This window comes from Temnothorax americanus, unplaced genomic scaffold (assembly GCF_048541705.1).
Source record: "Temnothorax americanus isolate GAGA-0224 unplaced genomic scaffold, ASM4854170v1 Scaffold4, whole genome shotgun sequence".
NCBI classification, from domain to species: domain Eukaryota; kingdom Metazoa; phylum Arthropoda; class Insecta; order Hymenoptera; family Formicidae; genus Temnothorax; species Temnothorax americanus.
The window spans coordinates 4,813,925-4,827,661 of record NW_027509547.1 but is presented as its reverse complement, the minus strand read 5'-3'; the positions used below and the strand labels follow the sequence as shown (position 1 = coordinate 4,827,661).

Sequence of the window (13,737 nt, the reverse complement as noted above, 5' to 3'; positions counted from 1 at the left end):
CCGCATAACGAGTGAAATAAAACTCGATTTTTGAGAATGAAAGCTAGACAGAGAATTAAATAATGGAATTAAATATTAAGAACTTTAATATTTATATGCCTATATAAGGATTAAAGGATTTGTGAATTCAATTACTGAGACATTTAAGTACTTAAGCACATAAAATTCTCCAAAGCTTGAACACGGAAGAACTGAGGTATTTAAACATTTTGAAGGTAAAAGATCTGTGAGAACATAAGTAACCTACTTATTTAACGTATTCGAGACTTGATTTGCGGTTACGGATTATCCGTCTGGTATCAAAGTAAAATCTTGTTTTATCTTTCAGTATCTTCCTAAGTACTGGCCACTCTCGATGGACATTTCCTCAATGCTTCACAAATTTTTCAAAATCTTTGTGTCTATATCACTGTCTGTTTTATGCTAGTGAATCAAATTTTATCTTCCTTCCACGGAATACAGTATTATCGTGTTTATAATAAATGAGAGAAATATATTTACAGTTTTTGATGTTAAATAATACGTAAAAACACTAGTAAAAAAAAGCTGTTATTAAAGTGTCTTATCTTGTTGTGATGGAATGTGATATGTGTTTGCCATAATGCCTCGTGCATTAATTAAATATTAAATAAATAAAATATACAGTATATATTACGGAACTACAACATTATTATATAAATCTACATTCACAAAAAAATTCAGCAAGCAAAAGTGTGCATAAAGTGAGGTGTCTTACAGCTTTTAAGTGTGATGTCTAAAGTGTAAATCTTTTAAGTGTAAATCTTCAATGATGACAATGACGAGAGTACGAAAAAAATACATCATAGTGACCGAAATGTTATTAAAACTAAAGCTTAATACGCCACAGATTACTTGTATTTAATGTGAACTTGTTCTTCCGTATTTGTAACCGTGTACCTGATTTATCCTAAAATGAAGCAGCAAATACTCCAGCAGAAATCTAATTAAAGCTAGAAACTAAAGCTAGAAGAATCGAATTCGCGACTCAAGAGGAAAAAAAATGCGTGGCTTATACGTTCTCTTGATGGTGGGCGCACTAGTCGCTTCATCGAGGGACGAATTGAAATCATCGATCGGTCAGACTGATCGTCCAAAGTTAATGAGAGGCAGTAGCAATACCTCGCTGCCAAAGCTCAGCATCGGCCTGATAGTGCCGCACACGAGTTTCGGCCAGCGCGAATACACAAGAGCCATCAACAGAGCCGTCGGAAATATGCACAGAGAACATAGCAGGTCCAAAGAGACCAAAGGCCAGTCCAGGTTCTCTTTCCTGGACAAATACGAGTTTACCCACTCCCAGGTTAATAGCACTATGATGAAGCTCACACCGAGTCCGACAGGTAAATATTTTTACGGCTGATTGAGTCCCGAGGAGAATGCGTTCATTTTGTTGTCGGATATAGAGATTGACATCTATATTTTATGACTCTTGAGTCTACAGTTTTTGAAACAAATATGTAATAGAAATATTGTTAATAAAATAGTTAGCCGACAATCCATTTTTTCTTCACTTGCAAAAGTATAACAAGATTAAAAGCATTACATGATTTATACACAAATTTAAAATAATATTATATAATTATGTGCAATTAATTTTGAATTATATTTTAATGACACACACAACAACCTTTCTTAAACTTAATATGACTTTACATAATATTTTTTAACATTACATTTTCTGAATTGATGTGAGGATATAACTAGGTTTACGCGGATTCAGATAAATACAGATCTGGCGCAGTCTGATGCTGTTCCAAAGGTAAATAAACTACCACGTGAAATCGAGGAGAAACGGTTTGTTTTGTGAATATATGTACAATAAATGTCAGGTGATATAACCAGCTACCGTCGGAAGGGACTAAGGTGGGCACTGCTATAGCGATGTTAAGCTCAGATTCTTATACATATTTTCTCATTAACTTTGACAATGTGATACACAGTACGATAATAACGTTAAAGATATAACAGGGTGTTTATATTACATATGTATTTACGTTTATATTATATACGTATATTTTAACTAATTGTAAGATAGATTTGACCAACGTTGTGTAAATAATTTTACACAATTTTATTAACAATAAGTAATCCGTAAGAAGTAAAATTACCTCTAATGCTCTCGTGCGTTGTGATATTTTTCCTTTTTATTCAATGATGTTTGAAGTCTGCTCGCGTCGTGTGAACATTGCCGAGCAAACATAACTGCGCGCAGACTCCTTGTAATTTTCCTCGTTTGACGACGTTGGTCAGGAGGATTTTACCATGGAAAATATTTCTCCGCGCGTTGTTCGGTCGTAGGAGTGATATACGACCTGTCGGAATTAACATTGGCGCATTGCGTTTTCTTCGCATCCAAAAGATGTCCTGGCGAGCCAATATTTCAGGCTTAACTCACACGTCCATGACGACAGGCGAGGAGTCGATGTCGGTGTATTTACGCGTTTGCTTTCACTCGGTATATGATTCTCGCGTCTGAAATTTCCTCCACCGTCTAATATTTGGACAGCTCACTGGCTATTCCAATCTCGATGTTTGCAAAACGACCGCAACCGTGCCACTTTAAGGTACTTGACGATGTTTTGAGCTTTAAAAACCACCTTCTTTCAGGTGATGTGTAGGAAGAAAAGCAGTATGACAAAGAAACGATCGTATTATTAATGCTTGAATAGTGCAACTTCCTCAATATTCTTTGAGATCACGAGAATATATTGTTGCAAGAGAGTAATTAGACTTTTTTTTAATTTCTTAAAATAATTATTACTGGATAAAGTAAAAGTATCAGTGCAATCAATTTGCTATAATATAGCCATGAAAAGATGTGATATATAATCTAATTCCAATTTGTCTTATTTTATTAAAAAAGTCTAATCTAATTGTAAGTCAACAATATGTGAACGACTGAATAATTCTAAATTTAATTAATTTTAGAAATATATTAAATATTTATGTGCCAAGTTTAGAGAACAGGCGATCGATTAAGCTCGTTTCATTGTGCTAGATGTCAACTGCATGTCATTAGTTTTGTGCTTACCGAAACGCCACTATACTCTGCGCGAGCTTTTAGACTAATTGTGAGATATTTACTCGGGATGTCCAGTGTGCATTCAATTAAACTTACCTCAATTTATGCTTCACGGCAAGGAAGTTTGAAAAACACATCGCACTTTTACTGCCTGGAGTTTTATATTCCGTCATGACGTAAACGTCAAATCCTTCTCGGACGAGTTCCAATTAAATAAAACTTTGAAATTTACGACCGAAGGTAAAACTGCTGCGTACTGAAATTTGCACGAGAAATGGTTGGTCAAACGCGAAAGAATAATTAAACAGTAATGCATGCAAATATACAATCTTCTATCATGCGTTATATTATTAACGTTATATTATGTTATATAATATTTTTGTTAACTTAATTATAACATAATTTATACTTACAAAATACTTGCATTTGCACATTTTGTACAATTTTTTATATCATTATTACGATATAATGAGAATAAAGAGATCCATGTTTATTATGAACTTGCTAAATAATATAAATATTGTTAAATCTTGAAAGAATCGCGCAGAACAAGTAATTTCTGCAAGTAAGTAAGTAATTTGTGTTATATAAGTAAAATTATGTTTTTATTTTGACTTAGAAAGATTAATTTAAAAAATATTAATTAAGTACGTTAGAAAAATGTGATACTCTTACAATATTTTTGATATATTTTCAAGTATATGTACTTTGAGAAAGGTAAAGCAATCTCGTCTAATTAAATTTCATTAGATATACATTAATATGAGTGTATGATGTCGACAGTGCCAACTGGGAAATTATTTTTACGTTTTCTGTAGTTGTTTCTTTGGCATCCCCACGATCACGCTTTCTCTTCCGCGATTACTTCAGACACAAATCCGCTGCAAATTAAAAAGAATTACATTTTTATTGTAATGTATCGCGTACAAGATAAGCTAATTGAGCTAATAAAAGTCGTACAAGATAAGCTAATTGAGCTAATAAAAAGTTGTGCATAAATAAACGTAATATATTGCCCAGTAGAATAAAGCCATATATATAGTCAGACATGTGCATTAGACCTGTTAATCACATTTTTATGACTATAGAGAAGAAACCAAATTTTCTTGTCATATGCGCTTTTACTGATATTTATTGTAGAGGATAGAATAAATTTTTTAAACATTAGTTGTGAAACTACAGAAGCCTGTTCCATACGCTCATAATTGGCTGATTAATTAATATGCGGTTAAGCTGACTATCGATATATACGTTGAGCCGCAGCGGCCAAGGCAACATTCCCAAGCCAGTATCTCCGATTACGGTAGCGTAATCATTACTGATATTGTAATTACCGGTGGAATATCTTTGCGGCCAATAATGTGGAATCCTCGATTTGTCAGGATTGTCGTTATTGGCATCGTAATTGTTGGTCGAAACAAACGCGACCGATTTCTGGTTCGCTAATGTAGATGTGTTAATATTAATGGCTCTGCAGGATTGGTAAAATCGTGTTAAGTCTTTCCCAAATATCATGATTGGAATAACGTCACGAATGCAGTGCTGTTAGGGGTGACTAATCTTGATGATTTACGCGTACAATTACGTTAACCGGATTTACGTCGGTATCAATTATACGAATTAATAGATTACGTTAAATCGCGAGGTAGATTCCGATGTATGGCATTATATAGAAATAAATATATAATTCGAAAAAAAGCACGTGATTATTATATACAAAGTTAAATACAACCGGATATTAATTTGGCACTTGCCGGATGGGACGCGAGCAGCGCTCACATTTGCTAATTCCACGCATCCAATTTTAAATGTCATTTGCTGTTACAAACGAGAATCTGACATTCCATTAGGAATTATTAATTTTCGTGGAACACGCAGAGTCGTATAAATAACTCATTTCATCGATTTAAACCAAATACCAACGAGCCGTGAATAATCTGCTCATTTAATAACACTTGACGAGAGTTTATAACAAGCGGCTCTAATTCGTCGAGTTCGTCGTTCACTCTGGACATTTATCGTTTTTCAGTATGGCTATAATTCGTAGAACAATCCGGAACAATATTACTAAATGCATAAACAGGATCAACAATAACGATGCAGTTTTATTGTTACTAACAGATAATACATTAATGATCTCGTCAGAAATCAATCTTTTTGTTAAATTTATAATAATATTTCTTTTTAATTGTAACACTCGAGAAGCATTGTGTGTTTTGACTGGTTTACTGTACTAAAGTTTACTTTAGCGAAACGTGTACGTTCAATCTCAACAAATTACGGACGCATGGTCGATGAGGCACACTCGACTATAGTATATCCTGAAGTCAAGGTAGTTCCTGATCAAAGGAATTTACGTCAATCGACTTGTTGCTTGATACAAATTTAGCTACTACATTTGTGGTATTACGTTTTCATTAATTCGGGACAGAGCGTAAATGTACGTACAAGGAGAAGTGAAACTTGGCCCGTTAATTTAATACGATCATTCCAGAGATATGTGACTTCTGTATATGTGTGCATTAGTTTAGCAGTGCAGCAATTAAAAAACAGACCTAATGAATCAGCAGCGATGCGTGCACTAATAGCGCGTTGTCGTGTTGAACTTGTTGAAGGAACCTTGAATTGTCTTTCTATACAGTTCAAGTCTTCTTCTCCTGACATTTTCTCGATCTGGTCCTCGAAAAGACATCAAGGAAAATTTGCAGACGGACCCGAAAAGCATGTATCAGGACTGATTTCGGAAATGTTGAGCATAATGTATTAACGGTGTTGAGAATAATGTATAAACCGAAAAAGAACATTTCGAAGGAGATAGGACTGAATAAGTTTTAAGTAAACCTCCAGAAATGATAAAGATAAAATCCGAGAACTTTTTGAATAGGCCTCGTAGGAATAATATTATAATGTATTATGTTTTTTTTCGTCACAAGTAACATAACCATGTTCGTCACATACATTAACCATGTTTCGTATATTATGACTTTTATTTTTATCGTAATTTTATTTAAATAAAGACAGAATAATGCTATATAAATATTGTTTTATTGTGCTAACTATGATTACGGCCTTGTTGATAATAATATACGTAAATATATACAATTAGTGTTATGATAAAATAACATCAGTAGTGTTAATGTAGTCGTATTACTTATCAAATTAATTAACTGCGTATTTTCATAGCATTGATATCAAAGGCATGAGATTACCATTCGTATATTTCAATTGTTTTCAAAATGAGCGGATTGATTTTCTCTTGGTATTTTAATCAAATTTTTCGTGAATATTTCAAGAGAGATGATAAAAGATGAACGTAATCGCTCAGCATATTGAATTAAATGTACCAATTGTTTTATGCTGCAATAATTATATAGTTTATTGAATTATCTGCACGTTGTTTCACAATTTTATACTAAATAAATACAGTGATACGTACCATAAAATGAAAGTGGAGATATAAGCGTAGTGTCTGTTCAATTATGCCCCATTACATAAATTATATTTCATATTTAGTTTGTTTTCAAAACGCGTACAATATTTATTAACTCTTAAATTACTTTTAAATTTATAAATAAAATAGACAGAGAAAAAGATATTGCACAAGCAAATACAGACTTTAAAGAAACAGAATATTGCCAAAAACTAGCAAAAGAAATACGTTTAATAGATATTGTTTTATAGATATAATTATTCATAGATAGAGAAAAAAGTGTTGATTTTTTCGTTGAAATATTTATAATATTAACAGGATAAAGTCTAATCTAACTGTCACACATATATTCAATATGTGTGACAATAAATTCAATAGTATAAAGTATCTAAAAAAGAGCGTCTATCAAATATGCGCACATATTTTTTAATTATACATATATCTAAAAATTATTTGTGTTCAAATTACAGCTTCTGTACAAAATGTTTTAAAATTAAAGTTGGTTGTCGAAGGAGATCGTATCATTAGATAAGATCATTGGATGAGACTCTTTCACGATGAGATCGATTTTCTCTATTAGTACTAGTTATAGTATTAGTAGTACTACTAGACTGGGCAACGGTACACTTGTATTTCATGAAACGTTATATCATAAAAGTGTTTTCCAAACCTCTCTGGTTCGGAGAGAGTATTTTCTATTGCAAGTTAAATGTGATTATCAAGTTACACATATGACGTACAGCGAATTTCGAACCGCTGATATCAAACAAGTTTATCTATAATGTATGGATTATTAAGTACAAAATTTTAATCTACTTCTGTTCTACTGATTATGAGATCAATAACACAACTCATCTAATTCTACAAATAATTAAAGAAAAAAGTGTCTTAGTAAGAGAGAGTTAAGAAAGTCTTATATAAGTAAAGCCAATTTAAAGCACTCACTTTAATCTAAGCGCACTATACACTTTTAGAATCTTAATTCTGTTTTATGGCTTCTGTGCTTTTTACTTAAATTGGATAAACCAAAAGGTAATATTGCACAAAATAAAAATTGGTTAAACTAAAACTTTCCAATTACTCCGTATTTCGAAATAATAGAGCAGAATGAAAATCGAGGTCAAGCTTGTCGCTGCGTGAGATAGAGGTCGGACTACATTCGTGGTCGCCATTTCCATCGTCGTTTTGCTTCTCGATTTTTAAAAAATGGGCGTGCGTGTGATAAAGGCATAGAGATAAATTTAGCAGGAAAGAATAACGCGGCATAACTGGGATGGCCGTCGCAAAAAGTTGAAGCTGTACGCGTTCCACTTTATTTCCGCGGCTAAATGATAGTGCATTCGACATAGGTATACATAGATGCGCTTGATCGCTCTGATGAAACGAAGATCCACTTGATTTAACTCGATTATCGTAATTTACGAAGTATAACACCAATCATTCGCCAATGCTTACTCGATTAGATTGCTTAACCAATCGCTCTGTAAAATTTAAGTAAAGTTAAATTGGGAAAAGAACGTATTGTGTGAACTTATATAAACGATTGTTTTGCTTCCTCATAGAGGAAGCTTTGTTTTCGTTAAAAAAAATTTTTTTTGTTTTTCTGAATGTGTTCAAAATGTTCTAAAGCGTCGAAAAATTGCAATTTTAAAAATGTCTTTATGTATGTGTGTATGTGTATATGTGCGTGTGTATGTGCCAAATTTACCGAAATTTCTATAACTCCAGAACTAATCAACAAAATCTTAACGAATTATATATGAAATATAAAGGTAGAAAAAACTGAAAAATATAATAGAATTAATAAAAATTGCTAATAATTTAGGGGTTTTTTTTTTTAATTTAAAATTTTTGCTCTGTTGTGCCCGTTAATGCTCTAACTTCCGTAATTTTTTAGATATCGGAGTGCATTTTTTTTTAATTGATAGAGTATCATGTAAGAGAGGTTGGGATTGAATTTGGCAATGATCGGTAAAAAAAGCAGTTCTTTTTAAATAAAATTTTGAATTTTTGTAGAAATGTTTATGCTTTAACTTCCGCAAATTTGAAGATATTGATCTATTTCTAATTTTATTATATTTTTTAGTCTTTTTTTTTACCTCTATATATATTTCATATATAGATCTTTAAGATTTGGTTGATTAAACCCAGCTTTATATACGCGATCAAAGGTCCTTAATAAAAAAAAAAAAAAAAAAAAAAATATCTGCAATAGCTCTAACTTCCGCAAATTTTAAAAGATATTGGTCTATTTTTAATTTTATTATATTCTTCAGTCTTTTTTTTCTATTTCTATTTCATATATAACTCTTTAAGGCCGGTATTCATAATCGGGTCTTATATCCAAGATCGTTTTAAGTATAGTCTTAAGGCGTCATTAGCCAATCAAAGAGCCGTATTAGCATCTTAAGACATCACTTCCTCTATGAGGAAGCCAAGTGCAAATTTCTAATAAAATTAAAGATTTAAAAAATTTTGTTTAAGTAAGTCAAAAATTGGAATATTTATTAGAATGATTAATTTTTACATAATTTGTGTTTTAGCTATTTTGGACTCATTGTGCAAGGAGTTTCTTTCGCTGAACGTATCGGCCATCTTATACCTTATGAACTACGAGCAATACGGACGTAGTACGGCCAGCGCTCAATATTTTCTTCAATTGGCCGGTTACTTAGGAATCCCTGTGATTGCATGGAATGCCGATAATTCTGGTCTGGAGAGAGTAAGTTAATTCAACTAAAATGAAAGAGAGTGAAAGAATTTGCGAGTTAATGTTTCTACCGAGCACGCAAACAATATTTACTCGCGGGTGAATTTTTCATTAACGTCAAAAAGAATTTCTCAAGTTATATTGAAATATATGAGATGAAACGTGCAGTTTGCAATAAAGCAAGTTTATACCATTTACCTTTTCTTCCTCCGTATAATAGACATAAAAAAAAATATTTTTTTTTTATTACATAAAACTGAAATTAAAGTTGAACGGAAATATTCATCAACGTTCACAAAATATAACGGGAATTTCGTTGGTTTATTGCAGCGGGCCTCGCAGAGCAGTCTGCAGCTGCAACTGGCACCGTCACTGGAACATCAGACCGCGGCGATGCTGAGTATCCTGGAGAGGTACAAGTGGCATCAGTTTAGCGTAGTCACCTCGCAAATAGCTGGTCACGACGACTTCATACAGGCGGTCAGAGAGAGAATCTCCGACATGCAGGACACATTCAAGTTCACCATACTGAGCGCCATTCTGGTTACCGAACCACACGATTTGCTCGAGTTAGTCAACAGCGAATCTCGAGTGATGTTACTGTACTCGACCAGAGAGGAAGCTACTCATATCCTGACCGCTGCTAGGGAGTACAAAATTACCGGGGAGAATTACGTATGGGTAGTCACGCAAAGCGTTATTGAGAATTTACAAACCCCCAGTCAGTTCCCGGTCGGAATGTTAGGTGAGTAGCAAAATTATCCGTATTTACGTACTTGCGGTCATATGGATCCACAAATACACATATAAGTTTACAACAGGAAAGTCCACATATAGTATATACGATTCGCCAATCAAATTATCCATGAATGAATTGTGAATTATGATTCACACTTTAAAATCTACACATAATAAAATAAGTAATTGCGGTATATTTTATTTACGATCTTTTATGTAGTTTTGATTCAAATTTGCTGGGGCATTTCCACCATATCTATTAAGAAATTAAGCGAGTTTTATATTTTAAAAGCTTTCTTTCTCACTTTTTATAATAAATTATAAAAAAATATTGCAACATATTTACCGGAGATTTAAAAATTACGTTTATTTATTGTATCGAAGATGATTTTAAAATAACTATAGTTTATAGTTACAAGTAAGATACATGTGCATATAGTAAAAAATAAAAACAATTCTGTTTAATTAATAATATAAAATTTGTTGGAAATATATATGCATATAATCATATCTCTTTCGAATACGCTATTAGGTATCGCGGTGTCGGAGTATATTTACGCCCGTTACACGTACGTTAACAATCAGAATACGCCTCTTATCCGTAAGAATGCATGGCTTTCGGGCGGGAAAGTTATTCACATCGTGATCAGAATCGCGAAAACAGAAAATTGATTTCTTCCTTGAGAATTTCCCAAGAATATCCTTGAGGGAAAAATAAATTCGTTGAATTCCTCTCAGTGAACCACGTGGAATAACATAACTCGAATTGAATCTCTCGCCGTCTGAATTTCCGCGAGCTAAAACTAGCGCGATAAACTCGCTCTACGTAGAACGCAAACACCTCGCACTCTTAAACACGATTGCTATGAATCGAGCAAAGCAAACGTTGCTTATATTTAATACTCTCTGTCTCTCTCTCGGTGCTGCAAGAGTACATATTCAACCGTTCGTGTAAATCTACGTTTATTTTAGCTGATACGAAAAAGATTAAGAATTTTACATATTTCATCAAAAAGATGTTATGTGTTATTTGCAGCTCTGCAACATTTTTGAAGACCCTCCCGTGGAATTGAACATTTTTCTATACAAGTATCTCTCAGTGAATTTTTAAAGAATATCTCAGCTTAAAACATATTTGTGCAATACAGGAAAATTTTGTTGACGTGTGATTTTTACGGGTCAGCTTCTGGCTGAACAACAAGGCAACTCGACGATTCTTGCATGAATCGCCAACATTTCTCAGCCTTATGATACATCGATTTATCTACACTTTTCTCTCCTTTTCTCACGTCCTTGGCACATTTTTGATATTTATGGAAATGTAGTTGTCGCAGTGTGTCGCATAAAAATCTGGCTGAATAAAATCTTGCAAAGTGCAGCTTCTCCGTGAAAATTTTTTGCGAAAAGATGAGATATATTCTTCATATGAAAAAGAGACAGTCAGCAAATATTCTTAAATTTAGGCGAAATAAAATTAACAGCGCAAGTTGTAACTATGAGAAAATTTATCGTAAAACTGGATGAAGTTGTTCTATCATTTTAGTTTTTTATTTCATTAAGTTATATTATGTTTACAAAATTCATTTTCTGAACCACAAATGAATATTTGATATTTAAAGTTTAAGATTATATTTTTGTAAGCAGCTTTTAATATAAACAGAATGATGAATTTATTAAGAAATAAACGACAAAAAGAAAATCAGAGCAAACTGAAGTTCAGTTACTTTAAAAAATTAATTTTTGTAAATCGCAAGCTCATACAAGATGACGAGTTATCAAAGAACTTAAACAGTTAGTTGGATATTGAGAATTTAAATCCGTGTCTCATAAATTATTTTCAATTTCTCGTTCGGTTATTCGCCCATCCGATTATCATTGGCAGAGCAAATTGAAAAAAAAAAAAATGAAAAATCTTTTTTTTTATACTGATATAACTGAATTGGTTATCGTGCAAACCAATATAAATCTCGCTGAGATAATAAAATCGCATTAACGAATCCGTTCGATATCTTTTCGCTATTGCAGGTGTGCATTTCGATACGAGCAGTGAGAGCTTGGTAAATGAAATTACGACAGCAATCAAGGTCTATGCTTACGGTGTCGAGGACTTCATCAATGATCCGAAAAATGCAAATCGTAGTCTGAACACTCAACTGAGCTGCGAAGGCGTCGGTGAATCACGATGGAGCACGGGGGATCTATTTTTCAAGTAATTTCACATAATTTGTTAAAATGTGGATAGATTTATTCATGCGCCAGTCACACGGAATTTTCCAAATAGCAAGATTGAAATTTTCGTCAAATAATATTACAAAAAATTTTTACAAAACAATTTTGCAAAAAATTAACAAAATTTTGTAAATTGTCTGAAAATCATATTTGAGGAAATAATATAGAATTTTAATTATTTTATGTAATATTACAAAATGAAAATGTTAATTTTATTAAACGATTTGAATTCACGATGCAATATAATATTTAGTAATTTAATATTATAATTTTATTATATACGCATATCACAATTTAATATTTTAATGTTGCTGTATATGTACATATTAATACTTCAATATCATAATGATTATGAAATACATAATGTTTATTATATATTAAGTTTATATAATAGCTTCAATTATAATTTTTACGAAATACCCCTGCAGTCTTTGCTTTATATATTATAACGCATTCTACTTCTTTTTCTCTGCAGATATTTGAAGAACGTTTCCGTCGAGACAGATCATGGAAAGCCAAACGTAGAGTTCACTCAGGATGGTGTGTTAAAGGCTGCGGAGTTGAAAATTATGAACCTTCGACCGGGAGTTAGCAAGCAGCTTGTTTGGGAGGAGGTAAGCTCAAATCATCTTGCATGCACTTTACCAGCCACGAAACTTTACTTTCCAAAAGCTATCGCTATTCGCTAGTCGTGACACGAGATACGACGATGCATCAGTTTACAAATAAATACATAAAAACGAACGAATAATTAAACTAAAGCCGAACCAAGATTAAAATCTTCATCCCACCTTCGCCGAATAAAACTGAATTTTATTACGATGTTGTTAATGCAACGAGATATTTGCATATATTTGCATAAAGTTTGCATAACAGAAAGAATTTCTAGTATATAGAAATTGAGTTTAAAAAAAAAAACACAAAAATTTTCTACTATACGCTAGCGAATAAAAATTATGCACTAAATTTTGTTCTGGCCAATAAATTATTGTAACCCAAAAAAAAATGGGAACTGTAATATTAAAGATTAATAAGTTTTTTATTTATTGTGCAAGACCTTTTTGATCAGATGTTTGTGAATTAGACAATACGGAGTTTAATAAAAGAAAAATGAACTTATGATGTGTGTAACGCCTAGTTAAAACTATTGAAAAAAGACGTCGATAAAAATACGCAATAGGCGGAAAGTTTTTTTTTGTGCACGAGCTTCGAGCTCGAAGAAGCGTTATCGAGTAAAAATGTAGGATTTATCGCCCTCGCTGCCGAAACGGCTCAAAGGGGTCGCGCTATATATAACTTCGTGATCGTCTCTTTCGTTACATTGGATTTACGGCACCGAGCCGCGGAATTGCGGTAAACTTTAGACTTCCTTTTACGTCCGACGCCGATGATATTCCTTTTGCAATCTGCTCACCGGAGAACCGCAAACGAAGTGTCGCTCTATTACTCGGCGGAACAACTTCATCATAATCCGTGTCCTTTATCGTTTTCACAGTGCGGTGCCGGATCAACCACGATAATAAATTAATGCGTCGGTAGAGGTTTCCATTAAGTCTCGTTGGCTGGGTCTCCCATCTAGCGTACGAA

At 32.9% G+C, this 13,737-nt stretch overlaps 1 protein-coding gene across 6 annotated transcripts in view; it reads left to right on the top strand.

The window, feature by feature from the left end:
- The window catches only part of Nmdar2 (glutamate ionotropic receptor NMDA type subunit 2), a 199,763-nt gene that overhangs the window by 145,232 nt on the left and 40,794 nt on the right, over positions 1–13,737 (top strand). For 5 of the 6 annotated variants that reach the window (XR_013258467.1, XM_077415920.1, XM_077415921.1 and 2 more), the window contains exons 4-7: positions 9,017–9,195; positions 9,514–9,928; positions 11,947–12,130; positions 12,626–12,764. Coding sequence is in view for 5 of the 6 variants with exons in the window: in XM_077415920.1 (XP_077272046.1) it covers positions 9,017–9,195; positions 9,514–9,928; positions 11,947–12,130; positions 12,626–12,764 (917 nt within the window). In the remaining variant the exon portion in view is untranslated. Of the gene's footprint in view, positions 1–328; positions 1,362–9,016; positions 9,196–9,513; positions 9,929–11,946; positions 12,131–12,625; positions 12,765–13,737 lie in introns of all 6 variants that reach the window. The other variant, XM_077415923.1, reaches the window with a different exon arrangement.